This window comes from Capra hircus, chromosome 5 (assembly GCF_001704415.2).
Source record: "Capra hircus breed San Clemente chromosome 5, ASM170441v1, whole genome shotgun sequence".
Taxonomy (NCBI): domain Eukaryota; kingdom Metazoa; phylum Chordata; class Mammalia; order Artiodactyla; family Bovidae; genus Capra; species Capra hircus.
In genome coordinates this window covers 99,315,803-99,340,607 of record NC_030812.1, presented here as the reverse complement: position 1 = coordinate 99,340,607, position 24,805 = coordinate 99,315,803, and the positions used below count along the sequence as shown (strand labels likewise).

Here is a 24,805-nt window from a genome sequence, read left to right as displayed (position 1 = left end):
TACTCTTTCCTGGAAAATCCCGTGGATGGAGGAGCCTAGCAGGCTGCAGTTCGCGAGGTCGCTAAGAGTCAGACTCAACTGACAGACTTCATTTTCACTTTTCACTTTCATGTATTGGAGAAGGAAATGGCAACCCACTCCAGTGTTCTTGCCTGGAGAATCCCAGGCATGGCGGAGCCTGGTGGGCTGCTGTCTATGGGGTCGCACAGAATCAGACACGACTGAAGCGACTTAGCAGCAGCAGCAGCAGCAGCAAGGCAACTTTCTCACTCTCCTCTTTCACTTTTATCAAGAGGCTTTTTAGTTCCTCTTTACTTTCTGCCATAAGCGTGGTATCATCTGCATATTTGAGGTTATGGATATTTCTCCCGGCAATCTTGATTCCAGCTAGTGCTTCTTCCAGCCCAGCATTTCTCATGATGTACTCTGCATAGAAGTTAAATAAGCAGGGGGACAATATACAGCCTTGACATACTCCTTTTCCAGTTCTAACTGTTGCTTCCTGACCTGCATACAGTTTTCTCAAGAGGCAGTTCAGGTGGTCTGGTATTTCCATCTCTTTCAGAATTTTCCAGTTTCTTGTGATCCACACAGTCAAAGGCTTTGGCATAGTCAATAAAGCAGAAATAGATGTTTTCCTGGAACTCTCTTGCTTTTTCAATGACCCAGCAGATGTTGGCAATTTGATCTCTGGTTCCTCTGCCTTTTCTAAAACCAGCTTGAACATCTGGAAGTTCACAGTTCACATATTGCTGAAGCCTGGCTTAGAGAATTTTGAGCATTACTTTACTAGCGCGTGAGATGAGTGCAATTGTGCGGTAGTTTGAGCATTCTTTGGCATTGCCTTTCTTTGGGATTGGAATGAAAACTGACCTTTTCCAGTCCTGTGGCCACTGCTGAGTTTTCCAAATGTGCTGGCATATTGAGTGCAGCACTTTCACAGCATCATCTTTCAGGATTTTAAATAGCTCAACTGGAATTCCATCATCTCCACTAGCTTTGTTCATAGTGATGCTTTCTAAGGCTGACTTGACTTCACATTCCAGGATGTCTGGCTCTAGGTGAATTATCATACCATTGTGATTATCCTAGTCATGAAGATCTTTTTTGTACAGTTCTTCTGTGTATTCTTGCCACCTCTTCTTAATATCTTCTGCTTCTGTTAGGTCCGTACAATTTCTGTCCTTTATTGAGCCCATCTTTGCATGAAATGTTCCCTTGGTATCTCTAATTTTCTTGAAGAGATCTCTAGTCTTTCCTATTCTGTTGTTTTCCTCTGAATACATTAAATTCTCATCACTCCTTCACATTTGCTAAGAATGTCATGTCTAGGATGAAGTAATCAACTAACTCAGTTGTCTTGCATAATCCCATTGAGACTTCACTTTCTCTCAGGTATGTTCATAAATCCTAGGTTTTTAAGAAAGATGGCTAGGACCATTCCCTCCCTCTCCAATGTCTCTCTGAGCTTTTGTCATTTTCAGACTTATCTGTGAACAACTTCTTTCATAATTAGGTTACCTAATTGTGACCTAATGCCTGCACTCAGATCCAGCCCACATGATGTTCTCATCCCCAGTGACTTGAATATTGGCTCAGAGAAAACTGCCCAAAATTCTAGCCCCAGAAATTTCAGGATGACCTTCTAAACTTCTCTGGCTCTTAGGCCTCTAACCTCTCGAATCCCATGATCTTTTTTCACTCTCAGTTAGTTCAGCTCTGCACTCAAGTTTGATAGTTTACCACTGTGCAGTTTCTTTGGGCCTTGAAGTTTCCAGGCCCCCAGATAAGAATTAACGTTCCTAACCAATATATATTCTCAGGATTCAGCCATTTCGAACTGACCCTGCAATCTTTCTGGATATCTCTTCAGAAACTTGCTCATGAAAATGCAATTTGACAATGACAGTCAAATTCTCTCTTCTTATCCCCTTTTATTCCTCTGTTGGAAAGAAAAACTTTCCCACCATTGCCTGTGAGGTGTTGTTTCCAATTGTCAAGCCACGTTCATGAACACTCACTGGGTTTGTTGTTCTTTGTTTCTCTTAGGATTTGTGCGTCTGGCTGGAGGGGATGGACCCTGCTCAGGGCGAGTAGAAGTGCATTCTGGAGAAGCCTGGACCCCAGTGTCTGATGGAAACTTCACACTCCCCACTGCCCAGGTCATCTGTGCAGAGCTGGGGTGTGGCAAGGCTGTGTCTGTCCTGGGACAAGTACCCTTCAGAGAGTCTGATGGCCTGGTCTGGGCTGAAGAGTTCAGGTGTGAGGGGGAGGAGCCTAAGCTCTGGTGGTGCCCCAGAGTGCCCTGTCCAGGGGGCACTTGTCACCACAGTGGAGCTGTTCAGGTTGTCTGTTCAGGTGAGATGCACGTCAGGATTTAGCCTCTGTGTACACTCGCTTCAAGCTAAACAAGAAATATGATTTTTCTGAAATCCTGTCTGTTTGTATCAGTGTACACAGATGTCCGGCTCTTGACAAACGGCTCCTCTCAGTGTGAGGGGCAGGTGGAGGTGAACATTTCTGGACGATGGAGAGCACTCTGTGCTTCCCACTGGAGTCTGGCCAATGCCAATGTTGTCTGTCGTCAGCTCGGCTGTGGAGTCGCCATCTCCACCCCAGTCGGAGCAGAAGGAGGTGATCAACTCTGGAAAGCCCGATTTCACTGCTCAGGGGCTGAGTCCTTCCTGTGGAAATGCCCTGTGACTGCCCTGGGTGTTCCTGACTGTTCCCATGGCAATAGGGCCTCTGTGATCTGCTCAGGTAAGAGAGGGAAGGGCTACTATACTTAGGATGCTCCTGGAGTGAAATTTCCCCAGAGCAGAGAGTAAGGGAAAACAGGCTTAAAAATGAAGATATTCTGTAGTGAAATGTTTAATCTTGGTACCTAACTCGGGTTTCAGCTGCTCATTACTCAAGAATCCAACACTGAGAGACAAGTGTGGGGTAAAATAAAAGTCAGCTTTATTGAGGAAACCAGCAGTTCTGGGGAGACAGAGGACTAATGTACCAAAGAACCAGCTCCTCCTTGCTAATCAGGGGTGAGTGTTTTTAAATGGGAATATCAAGAGTTCACAGGCGAAAGTCGGGAACAGTTTACCTGCAGAATAGCACAGCTAGCTCTGACAGTCATCTTGAAATAGGTCTGATCAGTGTCACCTTTATTGTTTGAATTACAGTTAATCATCAGCTCTAGTGTTGGTCTGTTCCCATTTCCTTGAGGCCGATCTTGGAATTGTGTAAGATGAAGATTATGAATTTCCCTGTTGGCGCAGATGTTAAAGAACCTGCCTGCAATGCAAGAGTCTTGGGTTTGATCCCTGGGTGGGAAGATCCCCTGGAGAAGGAAATGGCACCCTACTAGTCTGGTCATCATGTAATTGATTGCTACCACCTGTATGTGATTTCAGTATCTGCCAAATAGCTCAAAGATATGGCTCAGAATGTTAGCTATAGCCCATGAGAGGGAACTAAAGGTCCTTGAATTTGTTTGCTGCTGCTAAGTTGCTTTAGTCATGTCCGACTCTGTGTGACCCCATAGATGGTAGCCCACCAGGCTCCGCCACCCCTGGGTTTCTCCAGGCAAGAACACTGGAGTGGGTTGCCATTTCCTTCTCCAGTGCATGAAAGTGAAAAGTGAAAGTAAATTCACTGAGTCGTGTCCAACTCTCAGCGACCCCGTGTACTGCAGCCTACCAGGCTCCTCCGTCCATGGGATTTTCTAGGCAAGAGTACTGGAGTGGGATGCCATTGCCTTCTCCTTGAATCTGTTTGGGCACCCACTCCAGTGTTCTTGCCTGGAGAATCCCAGGGACGGGGGAGCCTGGTGGGCTACCATCTATGGGGTTGCACAGAGTCGGACATGACTGAAGTGACTTAGCAGCAGCAGCAGCAGCAGCAAACTATTACTATTTTGTCTTATTTGACTGTTTTCCTTTGTTTCTGATTTTTTTCATTTCTGTGATCAAATTTATTCTTTAGCTAGGTTTTTCTACAAACAGAGGCAGGTGAGGGTGGTCTGTCTTGAGAAAGCTCTGTAAGGTCCTGCTCCATAGCAGTCTCATTGTTCACTCATTTTTTCAGGGTAAAGAAGTGCTAAGAAATGCTAAGAAGTGCTATGTCAGGGAAAGAAACATCTAGATGAATAATATATTTTATGAAACATTACTATTTAAGGATAATAATAGAGAACAAAGTACAAACAATAAATGTATACCTAGGTCATGCTCTTCAACCCAGATCTACAAAGAGAACGTTCACAGCACCACAGGATCACTATTGCCTCCCAATAGCCGTGTCTTCCTCCTCTCCAGGGAACACTGCTTACCTAAGACTTGTACTGCCATAGAATATTTTGTCAGTTTTTGAACTTTATGTAAAAGCATACAGTATGTTTTCTTGTGTATCTAATTTCTTTGACTCCAAACTGTGTTTGACATTCACTCATGATGTTGTTTATGGCAGCATTTCATTCATTTTTATTATTATTGAGTATGCTTTTGAATGATCACATGACCATGCATTGAACTATTCAACTAATGGCAGAGATGTGAGTTTATTTCCAGTTCTTGACTATTACAAATACAATGGTGCAAATTACCATGATGATGACTTTTGGCGAAAGTATTTATTATGATTTTTGTGTGTTTAATTCTTGGTCTTATATTTTTATTTTCTTAATGGTATGCTGTACTTCAATGAGCCAAGTTACCCATCTCAGGTTTGACTCATCAACTTTTTTTCTGTCCTTGTAGTGCTCTTTCAGTCAGTCAGTTCCGTTCAATTGCTCAGCCATGTCTGACTCTTTGCAACCCCATGGACTGCAGCATGCCAAGCTTTTCTGTCCTTCACCATCTCCTGGATCTTGCTCAAGCTCATATCCATTGAGTCGGTGAAACCATCCAGTCATCTGATTCTCTGTCGTCCCCTTCTCCTCCTGCCTTCAATCTTTCTCAGCTTCAGGGTCTTTTCCAATGAGTCAGTTCTTCCCATCATGTAGCCAAAGTATTGGCGCTTCAGCTTCAGCATCAGTTCTTCCAATGGATATTCAGGACTGATTTCCTTTAGGATTGACTGGTTGCCCCTCCTTGCCATCCAAGGGACTGTCAGGAGTCTTCTTCAGCACCACAATTCAAAAGCATCAATTATTCAGCATTCAGCTTTCTTTATGGTCCAACTCTCACATCCATACATGATTACTGGAAAAATCATAGCTTTGACTAGATGGGCCTTTGTCAGTAATGTCTCTGCTTTTTAATATGTTGGCTAGATTGGTCATAGCTTTTCTTCTAAGCATCAAGCATCTTTTAATTTCATGGCTGTAGACATAATCTGTAGTGATTTTGGAGTCCAAGAAAATAAAGTCTGTCCCTGTTTCCCCATCGTTTTGCCATGAAGTGATGGGACCAGGTGTCATGATATTAGATCTTTGAATGTTGAGTTTTAAGCCAACATTTTCATCTCCTCTGTCACTTTCATCAAGAGGCTCTTTAATTTCTCCTCACTTTCTGCCATAAAGGTGGTGTCATCTGCATATCTGAGGTTATTGAGATTTCTCCCAGCAATCTTGACTCCAGTTTGTACTTCATCCAGGCCAGCATTTCGCATGATGTACTCAGCATATAAGTTAAATACGCAGAGTGACAATATACAGCTTTGACGTACTTCTGTCTCGGTTTTGAACTAGTCCATTGATTCAGTCCCTAGAACTCCTTCTGGTCTTCTAAAATGAACTGTGTCTACTCCAAAATTACAAAAATATTCTCTGAGAGTATCTCACAGAAGAGTAATTACTCTTTTTTTTTTGCGTATAATTGTACATTGCTTCTAGGATTGACATCTATGTAGGATAAGGGTCAAGTGTCCTGTTTTCATATGGGTGTCCAGTTGACCCAAAATCTTTTTCTGAACAGACTATTCCCCACTGCAGTGCCACCTTTCTGATAAGTGAAAGGGCACATATGTCTGAACACATTGTTTAGACTCTCTATTCTGTTCCACTGTATCCTTTGTCTCTCCTTGCACCTGTACCACATTTTCTTAATTATTGTAATTTTATAGTAAGTCTTGAACCTTCCCTGGTGTCTCAGAGAGTAAAGAATATGCCTGCAAGGCGGGAGACCTGGGTTTGATCCCTGGGTTGGGAAGATCCCCTGGAGAAGGGCATGACAACCCACTCCAGTATTCTTGCCTGGAGAATCCCCGTGGACAGAGGAGCCTGGCGGGCTATAGTCTGTGGGTCACAAAGAGTTGGACATGACTGAGTGACTAAGCACACATAGTAAGTCTGGGTACCTTTAATTTAAAGAAGTTATGTTGCTGCTTTTCTTGCCAACTACTTTGATCAGTCTTGGTGTTTGTATTTGGTATATATTATTGAGCTGAAGCCCAATACTTTGGCCACCTGATGCGAAGAGCTGACTCACTAGAAAAGACCCTGATACTAGGAAAGACTGAAGGCAGGAGGAGAAGGGGATGACAGTGGATGAGATGGTTGGCTGGCATCACTGACTCGAAGGACATGAGTTTGAGCAAGCTCCAGGAGTTGGTGATGGACAGGGAAGCCTGGTGTGCTGCAGTCCTTGGGGTCACAAGAGTCAGATATGACTAAGTGACTGAACAGCAATGTAAATTTTGAATCAGCTTGTCATGTTTCAGACATACAAAAGCACAAGGGAATTTGATTGAGGTCAGATTTAATCTGTATATAAATTTGAGAATGACTGACTTTGACAACATTGAGTTTCCCAATTCACTGACAAAATATATCCCTTCATTCAGTTAGGTCTTGACTTTCTCTCAGATGTTTTGCACATCTTTAACTAGGTTTTCTCCTAGGCATTTTATGAGTTTGATGTTATTAGTATTTATTTTAGTGAAGGTTTTCTAGGAATGAATTCTCTCTGAACTTTACCTGGATTCCCCAAATGTTGGATAGTATTTTGCTTTAATCCTTCTTTCTTTCTTTTCTCTCTCTCTCTTGCTCTAGCTTTCCCTTTCTCTCCATATTTGTCCCTCTCCTGCTCTGTTTTTCCCTGACTGTGTAAAATCTTTCTGGATAAGGTTGCAGACAAGATGCTCCTTTATCCCTCCCTCCCAACAACAACAAAAATTCTTCTGGGAATTTCCTTACATAACCACAGTTCAGTTAAACCTTTAGAGATGTCAGTCCCCGATGACATCTAAATGCAACCACATGAGAAACCCCAAAGATAGAACTGCCAAGTTGAGTCTTTCCCAACTTACTCACCTGGGAAATCATGAGCAAAATTTAAAACTAAATTCCTTCAACTACTAAGTTAGGGGAAATTTTGTTATATAGCATTGTTAACCAGGCACTTACCATAGGACCAGCGTTTCTAAATAGAGGAATATTTATCCTCTGATTTTCCATTTTACTGTTTCTTCTTTATGTTGATCTAATGTGCTGATACACTCATTCTCTAGTTCTTAATTTCAGCTGTTAACTTTTTCAGCTGTAGAGTTTTTTTCTTTTATTTTTTTTACAGGCAGTTTTCTTTTATTCTGTAAGTTTGTCTGTATTTTTCAAAATTTAATCCTATGCATACCCCACTATTATTAGAGAAAAATAATAAACACTATTTTCATTTGTTTTTGTTATCATTTCTCTGCGAAGATACACATCATGTCAATTAATTCTTTGTGCACTTTAATCATGGCTATTTAAATTCTCTGTCAGACTATAAAACTCTTAGAGGAAAACATAGGCAGAACATTCTTTGACATAAGTTGCAACAAGATCTTTTTTGATCAAATTCCTAAAGAAAATAAAAACAAAACAAAAAATAGGATCTAATTAAACTTAAAAGCTTTTACATATCAAAGGAAATCATAAACAAAACAGACAACTCTCAGAATGGGAGACAATATTTGCAAATGAAGTAATTAACAAGGGATTATCTTCAAAACACACAAACAACTCAATCAACAAACCAAACAATCCAATGAAGAAATGGGAAAAAGACCTAAACAGACATTTTTTTTTTTCAGACATACAGATGGCTAACAAATACAACATCACTAATAATTAGAGAGATGCAAGTCAAAACTACAGGCAGGTAATACTTCACACTAGTTAGAATGTCTGGCATTAAAAAAATCCACAAATAAATGCTGGAGAGGATGTGCAGAAAAGGGAATCCTCCTACATATGAGTATGTAAATTGGTACAACTACTGTGGGTTGCCATGCCCTCCTCCAGGGAACATTCCAATCCAAGGATCAAAGCCAGGTCTCCCACATTGCAGGCGGATTCTTTACTGTCTGAGCCACCAGACGCAGAAGCCCTACACTATTGATATTAAGTATAAAATAGATATTGCTTGGAGAATCCCATAGACATGGAGCCTGATGGGCTACAATCCGTAGTGTCACAGAGTCAGACACACAGCTGAAGTGTCTTAGCATGCATGCACACAGAAATAGACAAATAATAACTTCCTTATAGCACAGGGAACTCTACTCAGTGTTCTGTGGTGACTAAATAGGAAGTAAATCCATGAAAGAGGGGATATGTGTTTGTGTGTGTGTATATATATATATATATATATATATCTATAAAAACAAATAGATAGATAGAAATAGTTGCTGTTGTTTAGTCGCTGAGTTGTGTCTGACTCTTTTGTGACCTCATGGACTGCCATGCTCCTTTATCCATAGGAATTCCTAGGCAAGAATACTGGAGTGGATTGCCATTTCTTTCTCCAAAGGCTCTTCCCATCCCAGGGATGGAACCCCAGTCTCCTGTTTAGCAGGCAGATTCTTTACCACTGAGTCACCTTGGAAGCCCATATGAATGTGTATAACTTACTAAATTTGCTGTACAGCAGAAGCTACCACAACATTGTAAAGCAATTATACTCAAATAAAAATTAATAAAAGAAAATAAATTTTCTGTCATGTAACTTTAAGAGCCAAACACCCTGGGAAATTTTTTAATGTTTCTATTTGCTCTGGTTTTCCATGAGATCTCTTCTATATAAGTATTTTTAAAACTGCAACATTGTAGATAAATAATTGTACAACTCCTTCAGAAAGGCTTTTGTTTTGCTTCTTCTATTTAGGGGTGGATTAAGGATGGAACAACTTGTTTACCTCATTCTTAGGGCAAAGCTTGGCTTAAAGCAGGAATCGTGCCACTGTCAGGACCAGGGCTCTTCCTGCAGAAAGGGAACACCAAGATTCTGGCAACTTTGCCAGTGTGTTCCAGCTTTCATCTCAGCCCCATCACTAGGTCATTTTTTTCTTTTGAACTTTTTACTTTGTATTGGGCTTTAGCGGATTAACAATGTTATAGTTTCAGGTGAACAGCCAGGGACTCGGCCATACATATACATGGATCCATTTCCCCCCAAACTTCCCTCCCCTCCTGAAAGTTATTTAATTTAACTGACTTTCCTGTTCTTTAACCCTCCCAACCCTCTAATCATCGCTGTTTCTTCAGGAAACCAGACCCAGGTGCTGCCCCAGTGCGACCACTTTGTGTCTGAACCAGCAGGATCTGCGGCCTCAGAGGAGAGCGCCCCTTACTGCTCAGGTGAGGGTCCCACAGGACAGAAGACCCTTCTCATTCCCCAGGTCAGCCCCCCATTTTCCCATTTCTCTCTCCTCAGACAGCAGGCAGCTCCGCCTGGTGGACGGGGGCGGTCCCTGCGCCGGGAGAGTGGAGATCCTTGACCAGGGCTCCTGGGGCACCATCTGTGATGACGGCTGGGACCTGGACGATGCCCGCGTGGTGTGCAGGCAGCTGGGCTGTGGAGAAGCCCTCAATGCCACGGGGTCTGCTCACTTCGGGGCAGGATCAGGGCCCATCTGGCTGGACGACCTGAACTGCGCTGGAAATGAGTCCCAGGTGTGGAGATGCCCTTCCCGGCGCTGGGGGCAGCACGACTGCAGACACAAGGAGGACGCGGGGGTCATCTGCTCAGGTCAGCACTCCACACTGTCCACAGGCTGGAGGAGGGGTGGGGCCATGGAAGACGGGGGTCTGAGCCCTGAGGGAGAGATGCTGAAAGGACCAGAGAAGGAGGCTTCCTCCCGTGGAGCCTGTCTTCCCAGCAGAGGGGAAGACGAGGTGCTTTCACTGCCTCCTGCAGCAGCTGAGATTCTGGTGCTTTCTTCTCAGTAGTGTTTCCTGGAAGAGCCTTTTCTCACAGTTTTTCTTGAAATCAGGGCTCACCCTTCTGGTACATAGAGTAGAGAAGTCTTAAAGCCACTGTGCTAGTTTTTGTTTGTTCTCTAACAAATTGCTACATTGCTAGTGGTTTAAAACAACACATTTATTTTCTTACACTTCTCTAGCTAGATGTCCAGCAGGGATCTCACTGGGCTGTGATAAAAGTTTCAGCAGGGCCACATCACTTCTGAGCCTCTGGGACAGAATCTGTTTCCTGTCTTTTCAAGCTTCTAGAAACTGCCTGCCTTCCTTCACTCATAACCCCCTTCTGTTCATCATCAGACCAGCAACGCTCCACCTCTCTGACCATTATCCATATTCAGATCTCCCTCTAACCAGAATGAGGAAAAGGATTCCACTTTAAAGGATAGTGAGTCTAAGAATGTGATTAGACTGTGCTCAGGTGGTTAATCCACCATATTTCAGGTGACTCTTATCATCCAAGGGACCATACCTTAATCACATGTGTAGATTTGCCAGATAAGGAAACACAGACACAGCTTCCATGTAGACACCTGTGGGTCCATTATTCTATCTGCCTCCACACTGTTCACATCACATCCCTTTCATACCCTCTCTTGGGTGTTTTGTCAGGAAGCAGGAGTCAGCTCCCTCTCCCTGCAGGTGTCCAGGATGGTCTTCCTCTCAGTTCATATCCACTACATCATGATGGTAGAAATATTTAGAAAGACAGACAGAAATGGACAAAGTCAGGTGAAAAGAAGACAAGTTTCACTCTGGTCATCTAATGGGTTTGCTTCCTCAGCCTGGTCACAGACGAATGTTCACAATTTTGGGGAGAGAGGAAGACCCAGAGCACTGAGTGGGGTGCTCACTGTGTCCTGTCTCCTCCTTTTCAATCTCAGAGTTCCTGGCCCTCAGGATGGTGAGCGAGGACCAGCAGTGTGCTGGGTGGCTGGAAGTTTTCTACAACGGGACCTGGGGCAGTGTCTGCCGCAGCCCCATGGATGATGTCACCGTGTCCATCATCTGCAGTCAGCTTGGCTGTGGGGACAGTGGAAGTGTCAACACCTCTGTTGGTCTCAGGGAAGGTTCTAGACCCCGGTGGGTAGATTCAATTCAGTGTCGGAAAACTGATACCTCTCTCTGGCAGTGTCCTTCTGGCCCATGGAAATACAGTTCATGCTCTCCAAAGGAGGAAGCCTACATCTCATGTGCAGGTGACTTATGTCTGTTTCTGTGTCTTTCCCAACTCTGTAGGATGTTATTAGTGAGATTTGATATTTTAAAATCTAAGTGATGGGTTTAAGTTGAGTTCATAAAATGAAGTTTGGATGGAGTAATTTAATCTACATGTTCCAAACTTTCTTTTTTAAAATTTTTAATTGATATAACTGATGCAACACTATATTTTTTGCTGTTTACAACATAATGCTTATATGTTTGTATGTATTGATAAATGATCACTACAGAAAGTCTAGTTATATCTCTCTATATGGATCCATATATATATAGTTAAATATTTTTCTTACATGATGAGAATCTTTAAGATGTAGTTTCTTGCCATCTTTCAAATAGACAATAAAGTATTCACTATAGTCACCATGCTGTATGTTATATCTCTTCACCTATTAATTTCATAATTCAAATTTATACCTTTTGATTACCTTTGCCTGCACCAAATCCCCCACCTCTGGCAGCCACCAACTACTCAGCATCTCTGAACTTGCTTTTTGTTTTAATATTACATGTATAAATGAGATTGCATGCTATTTTTCTTTCTCTGTCTGATTTGTTTCACTTGACATAATGCCCTCGAGGTCCATCCATATTGTTGCAACTGGCAAGATTTTCTTCTTTTTTATGGTTGGATATAAGTCTATATTACATTTTCTTTATCCATTCATCAGTGAAGACTTACATTGTTTGACTCATATATATTGCTATAAAATACTAAAAGGTAATACTGTTAAAGTGCTGCAGTCAATACGTCAGCACATTTGAAAGATTCATCAGTGGCCACAGGAATGGAGAAGGTCTGTTTTCATTTCAGTTTCAAGGAAGGGCAATGCCAATGAATGGCCAAACTGCCTCACAATTGTGCTCATTTCACATGCTAGCAAGGTTATGCTCAAAGTCTTTCAAGTTAGGCTTCAGCAGTAAGTGAACTGAGAACTTCTGAAATGTACAAGCTGGGTTTAGAAAAGGCAGAGAAACCAGAGATCAAATTGCCAACACTTGTTGGATCATAGAGTAAGCCAGAGAATTCCAGAAAAACATCTGCTTCATTGACTACATAAAGCCTTTGACCATGTGGATCACAATGAACTGTGGAAAATTCTAAAAGAGATGAGAATACCAGATCACCTTACCTGCCTCCTGAGAAACCTGTATGCAGATCAAAAAGCAGCAGTTGGAACTGGACATGAAACAAGCGACTGGTTCTGCATTGGGAAAAGAGTTCGTCAAGGCTGTATATTGTCACCCTGTTTATTTAACTTATATGCAGAGAACATCATAGGAAATGCCAGGCTGGATGAATTACAAGCTGGAATCAAGATTGCTGTGAGAAATATCAACAACCTCAGATACACAGATGCTACCACTCTAATGGCAGAAAGTGAAGAAGAACTAAAGAGCCTCTCATTGAGGATGAAAGAGGAGAGTGAAAAAGCTGGCTTACAGCTCAACATTCTAAAAACCAAGATCATCAGCACTTCGTGGCAAATAAAAGGGGAGAAAGTGGAAACAGTGACAGATTTTCTTTTCTTGGACTCCCAAATCACTGCTGACGGTGACTGCAGCCATGAGATTAAAAGAGGCTTGCTCCTCTGTGACAAACCTAGACAGGGTATTAAAAAGACAGATCGCTTTGCTGACAAAGGTCCATATGGTCAAAGGTATATTTTTTTCAGTAGTCATCTTTGGACGTGAGAGCCGGGTTATAGAAGAAGCTAAAAAGAGTTGATTCTTTTGAATTGTGGTGCTTGGATGCCACAGCTGCATTGAGAGTCCTTTGGGCAGCAAGGAGATCAAACCAATCAATCCTAAAGGAAATCAACCCTGAATATTCATTGGACGGACTGATGCTGTAGCTGAAGCTCCAATACTTTGGCCACCTGCTGAGAAGGGCTGACTGATTGGAAAAGACCCTGATGCTGGGATATATTGAAGGCAAAAGAAGAAGGGGGCCACAGAGGATGAGACAGATAGCATCACTAGTTCAGTGGACATGAATTTGAACAAACTTTGGGAGTTAGTAGTGAAGGACAGAGGAGCCTGGCATGCTGCAGTCCATGGGGTTGCAAAGAGTCAGACACATTCTAGCAACTGAACATATGTTGCTGCAGTGAACACTGGGTTTTCAAGTTAGTGTTTTTGTTTCCTTCAGATAAATACTTCAAAGTGAAAATGCTAAATCGTATGGCAGTTCTATTTTTAATTTTTGATGCACCTCAATGCTGTTTCCATAGGGGCTGCATCAACTTACATTCCCTCTAAGTGTGCAAAAGCTTTCCAGTCTCTTCACATTCTCCTCAACTCCTGTTATTTCTTCTTTTTGATAAAAGCCTTTCTAGAGGATCTGAGGTGATATCTCATTGTGGTTTTGATTTGTATTTTCTGATGACTAATAGTGTTGAGCACGTTTTCATGTACCTATTGACAAGTTGTATGTATTCTTTAAAAAAATATCTATTCAATACAGTATTGTAAAGTAAAATAAAGTAAAAATTAAAATAAAAAAAATCTATTCAGGTTCTCTGCCCATTAAAAAAAAATCAGATTACTTTTTTGCTACTGAGTTGTATGAGTTCCTTGTGTATTTTGGATAATAATTCTTACAAGAAATATAATATACAAATATTTTCTCCAATTCCATAGGTTGCTTTTTCACTTTGTTGATGGTTTCCTTAATTGGGCAGAAGCTTTTTAGCCTTATGTCATTACAACTGCTTGTTTTTACCCTAGTTCCCTTTGCTTTTGGTGTCAAATCCAAAAAACCATCACAAAGACTGGTGTCAAGGATTTTATTTTCTGTGTTTTCCTGTAGGAATTTTACGGCTTCAGGACTTGTGATCAAGTCTTTAATTTATTTTGAGTTAATTTTTGTGAAGGGTGTAAGATAGTGGTTCAGTTTCATTGTTTGAAAGTGGCTGTCCTGTTTTCCCAATGCTGTTTACTGAAAAAACTGTCCTTTTCCCACTGTGTATTCTTGGCTTCTTTGTCAAAAATTAATTGACCATAGAAATGGTGGGTTTATTTATGGACTCTCTATTCTGTTCCATTGATCTCTGTGTTCATTTCTATACCAATGACATACTGTTTTGATTAATGTAGCTTTGTAATATAGTTTGAAATCAAGAAGCACGATACCTCTAGCTTTGTTATTCTTTCTCAGGATTGCTTTGGTATTGAGCGTCTTTTGTAGTTCCATGCAAATTTAGGATTGTTTCTTCTGTATCTGTGAAAATTTCCATTGGAATTTTGGTAAGGATTGCAGTGAATCTGTAGATTGCTTTGGGTAGGATGGGCATGTTAATAATATTAGATTTCCAATCCATGAGCACAGAATATCTTTCCATTTATTTGAGTCATCTTCAGTTTCTTTCATTAATGTGTTTATAGTTTTCAGTGTATAGATCTTTCACCTCCTTGGTTAAATTTATTCCTAGGTATTTTATTCATTTTCATGCAAATGTAAATAGAATTGTTTTCTCAGTTTCTCTTATAGCAGTTTGTTGTTAGTGTAAAGAAATGCATATGATTTTTGTATACAGGTGTTTCTTCTACAACTTTACTGAGTGTATTGGTTCTCATATTTTTGCTGAAGTCTTTAGTGTTTTCTACATATAATATCAAGTAAGGCGGTTTCTTTCCTCATGACTCTGATGGTAGAGAATCTGTCTGCAATGCAAGAGACCTGGGTTCAGTCCCTGGGTCAGGAAGATCCCCTAGAGGAAGGAATGGCAACCCACTCCAGTATTCTTGCCTGGAGAATTGCAATGGGCAGAGGAGCCTGGCAGGCTGCAGTCCTTGGGGTTGTAAAGAGTCAGACACAACTGAGTGACTTACACTTTCACTTTAAAATCTGCAGATAGTGTCAATTTTGCCCCTTCCTTCCAGATTTGGATATCTTGATTTTCTTTTTATTGCCTGATGGATCTGGATGGGACTACCAAAACTAAAGTTGAATAGAAGTGGTGAGAATACACGTTTTTGTCTTGTGTCTGATTTCAGAGGAAAAGCTTTCAGTTTTTTACAGTCAAGTATGATGTTAGCTGTGTACTTTTCATATGGCCTTAATTATGTTGAGATGCAATCCTTCTATACCTACTTTGTAAAAGAGTTTTTACTGTAAGTGGATGTTGAATTTGTCAAACACTTTTTCTGCATTCTTTGAGGATATGATTTTTACCTTCATTTTGTTTATTTGGTGTATCACATTGATCAATTTGTGAATGTTGAACTATCCTTGTATCCTTGGAACAAACATCACTTGATTATGGTTTTTGATTTTTTTAGCATATTGTGAATTTCAGTTTTCTAATATTTTGTTGATAATTTTTGCACCTGTATTTATCAGAGTATTAGCCCATAATTTTCTTTTCTCATGGTGTCTTTATCTGGCTTTGGTGTCAGACTAATGTTGGCTTCAGAAAGTGAATTTGAAAGTGTTCTTTTCTTCTGTTTTTGGAAGAGTTTGAGAAGGCTCCACCACTAAATACTGTTACATTGGGAATTGAGATTTCAGCAATAAATTTTGAATGAAATAAATAAATGTTGGCGAGGGTGACAAATAGTCAAACCATAGCACCTTATTCCTTCAACATTTCTCTCTCTGTTTCTCTTTCTCCTTCCCTCCCCCTCCACATACACACACACACACACACCCCATTCAGGTACACCTTGAATGGTATTCTGGATGTTGCCTGAAACCCATAGGTAAGAGAATGTGGGATCAGATACTTCAAAAGCAGAGGCTCATTCCTTTCCTTGCCTCTCTTTGCTCATCTCTTTGTCTTTTTCATTTGAAGGCCAAAGAGGCATGAAACTATGAGACCTTTTATTGATGATGTTTTTCCTACAATTAAACCCTGTGAATTGAGAGGTGGTACAGTCTTTGATCATGAAATGAGCAACCTGCTCACAGAGGTCCTGCCATCATTTTCTCAGAGGTTCTCTGCATAGAGTGGGTAGGAGTTTTGATAGGATGATCTTGAAAGAATATATAAATGTTGATACTTTATGACAGATACTATAAATGTTGATACTTTATGACAGATACTATTTACCCTTCTGTTTTTTAAAATTTATATTTATTTCTGTCAGCTTTAATTCTTTTATATATATTTTCAGTCTTTTGTTTATTATTTCTGCATCTTCTCAATACAAATTTTTCTCAGTAGGCTTTTTTTCACTATTGGAAAAATTTCTGGCTTACTCAGTGTGTACATATATGTGTCCATATGTCTTCTCAGAATTCTACTAAGTCTTTCCTGTATACTTCCTTTTAAAGAGATTCCTAACCAACACTACGGGCTTTTCTGGTGGCTCAGACAGCAAAGAAACTGCCTGCAGTGCGGGAGACCTGGGCTTGATCCCTGGGTAGCGAAGATCCAGTAGAGAAGTGAATAGCAATCCACTCCACTATGTTTGTCTGGAAAATTCTATGGACAGAGGAGGCTGGTGGGCTGCAGTCCATAGGGTCACAAAGAGTTGGACATGACTGAGCGACTAACACACACACACACATAACCAACACTACATTGTGGAGCAATTATCTCCCAATTAAAAACAAATTTAGAAAACAGAGTTTCCTTTCACAACAGTAGTCTTCACTTGCCCACTTGTCACACTGAATAATAGGTGAGAGTAGTTTATAATCTATCTAATAATTTTCCATTAAAATTATGTACATGAGATTTTGAATATAAATTGACTCTGTGCTTCTGGCCTGATTACTTTTAATGTGAACTATTATCATATACTGTTACCTTTAATTTCTATTTGGATTACTATTTCACTGATTAGTATGAATTAAAAAAAATAAATTTTATTTCACTGAATTTTGTCTATTCATTCATTTAATAAATATTTATCAAGCCCCTATCTAAGTATTTAGAAATGGTTTTCCATAGATATTTGTTGAATGAGTGCATAAAATATGCAGGCCATGTCCTAGTAGCAGAAATATGACACATATAAGATATACAATATCCTTCTAATGGGACTTTCATTGAGAGGAGTGTGTGTACATTTGCAGATGTCTGTGTTTATATTTGCTGTGGGGTGTGAAGACTGATAAACAAGTAAATATTTAAAGTAATTTCACTGGTGATCAGATGCAGTGAATGTGTCAGCCCAGGAGATAATGAGCCTGTGTTTTCATATGTCATTTGCACTGACCCAAGGGCATTAGAGAATCTTATGTGGGGACAGGACCACCCTCAGCTGTTCCTGATCCACTGTTTCCCTGTTGTTTGCAGGAAGAAGACCCAAGAGCTGTCCAGCTGCTGCCCCCTGCGCAGGTATATCAGCCCGCCCCATCCCCTGCGGCTCCCAGGGGCTCCTTCCTCCCACCAGGGGAGTCACAGGAGGGGCTGCTGCCTTTTCAGACAGGGAGAAGCTCCGGCTCAGGGGAGGAGACAGCGAGTGCTCAGGGCGGGTGGAGGTCTGGCACAGCGGCTCCTGGGGCACCGTGTGCGATGACTCCTGGAGCCTGGCAGAGGCCGAGGTGGTGTGTCAGCAGCTGGGCTGTGGCCAGGCCCTGGAAGCCGTGCGGGCTGCGACATTCAGCCCTGGAAATGGGAGCATCTGGCTGGATGAGGTGCGGTGCGGGGGCCGGGAGTCCTCCCTGTGGGACTGTGCTGCGGAGCCCTGGGGGCACAGCGACTGCAAGCACGAGGAGGATGCTGGTGTGAGGTGCTCTGGTGAGTGAGGGGCTCGGGGTCCACCCTGGGTGAGCTGGGGCAGCGCAGGGCAGGGGGCTGGGCCGGGCATGGTGGGGAGTTTGTGTTCAGACAGCCTGGGTGCTGGGGCTCTGATCTAGGACGGGGGAGCTGGGAGGACTTGACACTGATGTTGTGGAGACTGAGGGGTGATTTCAGGCTCTCGAGGGAAAATGTTTGCCCTGCGTTCTGGCCAATTCTTCTTCCCCACACTACTGTTTTTCTCTTTAGGTGTAAGGACAACATTGCCCACGACTACAGCAGGTACTGTGATCCATCCACGGGCAGGGGCGAATACTCAAATACTGGGGACTTGTTCTGCGGGCTCTCTGACAGCTCAGAAGAGGAAAGAGTCTGAGGAGCTGTGGCTGTTGGGGAGCAGCCAGGGCATTACACTGGGGCAATACCCTGCGTTGATGTCCTGGGTCAAATGATCTCATGCCCGGGGTCCAAGGAAGTCTGGTTCCCATGTTGTAGAATCTAAGGAACTCCCACCTGCCCCTGTGTGTTGCTCGTCATCAGTGAGGTGCAGGTCCCTGGATGTTTGATGCTGTCTCCTGAAGCCCAAGGAGAGGCGATGAGCTGGGTCCTCAGAGGCTGTCTCTGCAGGGCACCTCCCTGACAATCCCCATCTCTGCCTCGGGGCCACACTGGCCAGAGTGGAGTTGACTTGTCTCAGGACAAGACCCCGGGGAGCCCTGACCCTGTCTGAGGCTGAGACGCCTTTGTCCGGAGCTCCTGAAAATGCTGACGCAGGCGATTTTTCTGTGCCCAAGACTATCTCCAGCCCTTTTTCCTGTTCTCCTAGGGACCAGAACAACCTCAAATTCTCTCCCTGGCATCTTCTCCCTGCCTGGGGTCCTCTGCCTCATCCTGGGAGCCCTTCTCTTCCTGGTCCTCGTCATCCTGGCGACTCAGCTGCTCAGATGGAGAGCAGAGCGCAGAGGTGGGATGCAGGGGGACTTGGGGACCAGGGAGAGTGTGTGCAGGCAGGAGATGGGGCAGGTGCGAGGAGGGGAACCTGGGCCAGGTACTGTTCTGAGTTGCAAACTCCATGTGCTCCGTGCTGAGCTCTAAGGGCTGAGTAGACAGAGGATCTTAGGACTGGGCTGTGAACTCTCACGAGTCATGGCCTCTCCTGTGAGACCAGACAGAGTTGGCGCTGAGCTGTAATCAAGAGTCAGACGAGGGGAGAATGTGCTGACATGGTACACGGGGTAGGAGACGATGCTGAGGTCCTGGCAGCCCCCATGTGAGCACCAGGGAGGTGAAGGTGGGCTGGCTGGATGGGGGTATCTGGGGAAGCTTCTCTGACCTGCTGGGTGATCTCTCAGCCTTATCTAGCTATGAAGATGCTCTTGCTGAAGCTGTGTATGAGGAGCTCGATTATGTTCTGACAAAGAAGGAAGGTCTGGGCAGCCCAGGTGAGTGTCTCTGTCTGCCCTGCTGGGATCTCTGGTTGTCACCACCCCCTGGCTGTGCACATCTTCTCAGCATCTGCAGACCCCATGTGTGCCCCAGGCTCACAGAGACGGCTCCTCCAGAGAGGCAGGATGGCCTCTCAGAGCGCCGTGATCTCCCAGCCTCTGTCTGCACTGCAGGAGCCTGGCCTGTCCCTTCTCAACATTAACACAGGTCGTGGGTGTGGGGTGGGTCATTCTGTGTGTTGTGTGATGTTTGTCTCCACACTTCCCGTCAGATTTCTCACTGACTAAACTGCCATATTGCACCAGAGATGGTGAGGAGAACAGTGAGTACAGGTCCGCTTTAGGAAATAGAGGTGGACCTGCCTCGGCTGGGCTTTGGGGAGGAGAGTTTTTCTCAGAGGAGACTTAAGGGGGATAGTTTTCCTTTGGTGCACCAGAGGCATCCCTTGTGTCCAGATGGGGTTCGTCCTTCTCCTTCTCTGGCTGTTCTGTGATGTCGCACATCGGGGCTGGTCTCTCTGTGTCCAGAATCACCACAGGCACAGAATGTTTTTTAAAAATAACATCTGTAAAGCACAATTTGTCAAAGTCCTTTAGCAATGCTCAAGCATGGAAGAGTTGCTTTGAGATATACAGTTTCCACCAGAAAATATTAAGATATGTAAAATCATGTTTTGGCTTATGGACACATAAAAAGGAAACATGATCTTAGAGAAAAAAGTCTTTTGAAACAAGGAGTGACTGGTGCCTCTATTGAGAAACTCAGAAACTCTGGGTCAGAAGGTATCTTAGGTATTCCCCAGACCAACCCACTTACTGTGGTTTCATACACTCCCTTGTCTGCTCTTGGAACCCCCAGATCAGAGGACTCATGTCCCTGCTGAAAATTACGATGATGCTGAAGAAGTACCAGTGCCTGGAACTCCTCCTTCCTCTCAGGGGAGTGAGGAGGAAGTGCCCCCAGAGGAGGAGGATGGGGTGAGGTCCTCTCAGACAGGTGAGTGGAGTCAGTTGATCTCTTGCAATTTTTCTATCTGAAAAGAGTGAATTTGTGCTCCTCAATGCCCAGCTTCCCTAGAGATTCAAAATATAGGTAGTCTCATACATTTGGTAGCATCATCTTGACCATATGCCATATAATGCTGTCAGACTCCTTGCAAGGAGTGTGGAATCACTCTGCTTTGGCATTTACATCTCCATAATGTGACATAAACTTATCACTTTATATGTGATATACTTGCAGGAAGATTTATAGGTTAGGGAATTTCCTGGTGGTCCAGAGGTTAGGATTCTGCACTTTCACTGCTCGGGCCTAGGTTCAACCCTGGTCAAGGAACTAAGATCCTGCAAGCATTGTGTCATGGCCCAAAGAGAAACTTATTGATTAATTGAGCATATTCAAAAGAAAGCTAAGTGCTGAAGAATTGATGCTTTTGAACTGTAGTGTTGGAGAAGACTCTTCAGAGACCCTTGGATGGCAAGGAGATCAACCCAGTCAATTTAAAGGAAATCAATCTTGAATAGTCATTGGTAGGACTGAGCCTAAGTAGAAGCTCCAATACCTTGGCCAACTGATATGAAGAACTGACTCTTTAGAACAGACCCTGATGCTGGGAAAGATTGAAGGCAGGAGGAGAAGGACATGACAGAGGATGAGATGGTTGGATAGCATCACCAACTCAATGGATATGAGTTTGAGGAAGCTCTGGGAGTTGATGATAGATAGGGAAGCCTGGTGTGCTGCAGTCCGTGGAGTCACAGAGAGTCAGGCATGACTGAGTGACTGAACTGAAATGAACCTAATTCAAAAGTGGAACAAGCGTTTTAATAATATCTTTGCACTGTCACATACATGAAGGCTAACCATTCAGTATCACAGTAATCCAGGTCTACGCCTAATCAGTAATGCTGAAGAAGCTGAAGTTGCCGATCTATGAAGACCTACATGACCTTTTAGAACTATCACCTAAAAAAGATGTCCTTTTCATTATAAGGGACTGGAATGCAAAGGTAGGAAGTCAAGAGATACCTGGAGTAACAGCCAAATTTGGCCACGGAGTATAAAATGAGGCAAGGCAAAGGCTAATAGAGTTTTGCCAAGAGAATGCACTGGTCATAACAAACATCCTCTTCCAAGAACACAAGAGAGGACTCTACATGTGGACATGATCAGATGGTCAGTACCGAAATCAGATTGATTATATTCTTTGCATCCGAAGATGGGGACGCTCTATATAGTCAGCAAAAACAAGACGGGGAGCTGACTGTTTTTGCCAAATTCAGACTTAAATTGAAGAAAGTAGAGAAACCCACTAGACCATTCAGGTATGACCTAAATCAATTCCTTGTGATTATACAGTAGAAGTGACAAACAGATTCGGGGCATTAGGTCTGATGGGCAGAGTGCCTAATGAATCATGGATGGAGGTTCGTGGCATTGTACAGGAGGCAGGGATCAAGACCATCCCCAAGAAAAACAAATGCAAAAAGGCAAAATGGCGGTCTGAGAAGGCCTTACAAATATCTGAGAAAACAGGAGAAGTGAAACCAAAGGAGAAAGGAAAGATATATTCATTTGAATACAGAGTTCCAAAGAATAGCAAGGAGAGATAAGAAAGCCTTCCTCTCTGATCAATGCAAAGAAACAGAGGGAAACAATGGAATGGGAAAGACTAGAGATCTCATCAAGAAAGTTACAGATACCAAAGGAATATTTCATGCAAAGATGGGTACAATAAAGGACAGAAATATTATGGACCTAACAGAAACAGAAGATATTAAGAAGAGGTGGCAAGAATACATAGAAGAACTATTCAAAAAAATCTTCATGACCCAGATAATCACAAAGGTGTGATGACTCACCTAGAGCCAGATATCCTGGAATGTGAAGTGGAGTGGGCCTTAGGAAGCCTCACTACGAACAAAGCTAGTGGAGGTGATGGAATACCAGTTGAGTTCTTTCAAATCCTAAAAGATGATGCTGTGAACGTGCTGCACTCAATATGCCAGCACATTTGGACAAGTCAGCAGTGGCCACAGGACTGGAAAAGGTCAGTTTTCATTCCAATCGCAAAGAAAGGCAATGCCAAAAAATGTTCAAACTACTGCATGATTGCACTCATCTCACACGCTAGCAAAGTAATGCTCAAAATTCTCCAAGCCACGCTTCAACAGGACGTGAACCATGAAATTCTAGATGTTCAAGCTGGACTTAGAACAGGCAAAGAAACCAGAGTTCAAATTGCCAAAATTCGCTGGATCATCAAAAAAGCCAGAGAGTTCCAGAGAAACATCTATTTCTGCTTTATTAACTATGCCAAAGCCTTTGACTGTGTGTATCACAACAAACTGATATTTCAGTAGCTGCGAGAAAACACTCATTGTCTAGAAAAGAGTATTTCTCCATCTGAGGGGCCTGTGTAGTTTCTGGGGAAGAGATATCTGTGGCTGCACCTGTGATACTATTTGTGGACATTTGGGAACAGGAGTCAAGTCAACTAAGAGCAGACTTGGGTTGTGAGTGAGGAATTCAGATTTTTCCTGTTTCCAGTCTCCCTCTTATTGTGAATTTGCATCTATCACCTGTGAAAGGAGAACATTTAGATTCCTTTTTATGATTCTTACCGTTGCTGGTCATCTCCTTTGTACTGTGTTGCCTGGAAGCAGGTCTCCTGTGATGCAGGATTTCCACATGCACTGAGGCCCAGGAGACCACATGAACTGGATCTGAGAGGACAGCTGGGATCCATCCTCACTGGAACTCATGTGAAATAGCCTGAGCCTCCCTCCCCACACCTGGGTCCCAGGGAGACTTTGTCATAAGCACTTGCTTGAGTCCCTTCCACCAGAGGGTTCTGTCCCATCCTCACGTCTCAGTTCTAATCAAATTTCTCTTTTCTATTTCAGGCTCTTCTCTGAACTTCTCCAGAGAAGCTGCTGATCCTGGGGAAGGAGAAGAGAGCCTCTGGCTGCTCCAGGGGAAGAAAGGGGATGCTGGGTGTGATGATGTTGAACTGAGTGCCCTGGAAACATCCTCAGTGACTTTCTTGTGATGCTGTATTAAATATGAGATGAAGCCTGAGATATTTCAATTGCCTGTATTTCAGTAGAGTAGTGCTGACCTGTAATTGTGTCATATGAAAATTGCTCAAAATGAAATATTCTGAATAAATTAACTTTTTGCTGTGCTGTTAATTTAGCAAGTTCCATGTCAAATCCTTTTAGAGGATTGGCCCTCAAATGCCATCTTCTTCAAAGGAAATGCAAGATGAGTGAACTGACCTTCTTTCTCACCTGTCTTAGAGGCTAATGAGGGCATGCTCACAAGTGCTCCAGGTCACTCATTTCGAAAAGGATGTAAACTTGGTCCATATTTACACACTCCTTCCTAACAAGGTGAACTCATGGGGGGAAAAAAAATAAAACAGTTCTAAACATCTCTGAGATGTCACATCACCAGATTGTAACTTGTTCTTGGACACCAAACTGGGTGTGAGCTTCAAAGTGGAAGGTTGGCTGGTGGGAGAGAATGGATACAGCTTTCCTTATCCTGCCTCAATATTCACAGGCCAATTAAAAATCTAACTGTATATAACTACCTCTTCCCTTTCATCTCTCATTTGTTCCTTTAGTGGCTACAGACACTTCTTTGCTCGTCTCCCATGTCTATTTGATTATCCAATCCTTATAAATCCATTCTTTCTTCTCCATCTCTTCCCACTAATTTTTCAGGATGCTGCTATTTCTTGTCTCTCCAAGGATCTCTCCTTCTAAGTGAATTATATCAGTTCATATACATCTTCAAGTCGATGGAAGGCAAATTGGTGCTCACCCACACCCTGTATTCAGGTGGGACAAGAGAGCAAGGAAGTGGAGACCTAGGCAGAGGGGATCCAGAAGAATGGATGTAGATAGAAAGATCAGGAACATTTGGCTATTTATGTTTCAGAGATATGGATGGAGGCATCTGACATGACTGATCTCTTAGAGGAAGAATTTCAGACCACGGGGCTTCTTTGAAAACATCTTTTTTTCAGATGTTTCAAGATTGTTTCAAGATTGCTTGAATCTGGTTACTATTGAAAATGTATTTGTGATCCTGCTGTGACTCCTCAGGGTAGAGAGAGGTGTCATGAAGACGTGGCAAAGTAAAGATTACGCTTACACAACACTACCCCCTGCACCCCCCACCCCCTGGCCAATTCCACTGTGGACATGTGGGGAAGCTGCTGAACTAATATAAAACCTGAGAGTGCTGGCCTGGTTCTGAGCTGGAC

The 24,805-nt window shown here is 42.8% G+C and overlaps 1 protein-coding gene across 2 annotated transcripts in view; it reads left to right on the top strand.

Moving 5' to 3' along the window:
• Positions 1–23,581, top strand: part of LOC102184701 (antigen WC1.1-like) — a 53,030-nt gene extending 29,449 nt beyond the window's left edge. Inside the window, exons 9-19 of one of the 2 annotated variants that reach the window (XM_018048499.1) lie at positions 2,050–2,358; positions 2,452–2,760; positions 9,461–9,553; positions 9,630–9,944; positions 11,059–11,373; positions 17,641–17,682; positions 17,770–18,084; positions 18,334–18,366; positions 19,437–19,526; positions 20,389–20,526; positions 23,436–23,581. In XM_018048499.1, coding sequence (XP_017903988.1) covers positions 2,050–2,358; positions 2,452–2,760; positions 9,461–9,553; positions 9,630–9,944; positions 11,059–11,373; positions 17,641–17,682; positions 17,770–18,084; positions 18,334–18,366; positions 19,437–19,526; positions 20,389–20,526; positions 23,436–23,581 — 2,105 coding nt within the window. The remainder of the gene's footprint in view (positions 1–2,049; positions 2,359–2,451; positions 2,761–9,460; positions 9,554–9,629; positions 9,945–11,058; positions 11,374–17,640; positions 17,683–17,769; positions 18,085–18,333; positions 18,367–19,436; positions 19,527–20,388; positions 20,527–23,435) is intronic. The other variant, XM_018048500.1, reaches the window with a different exon arrangement.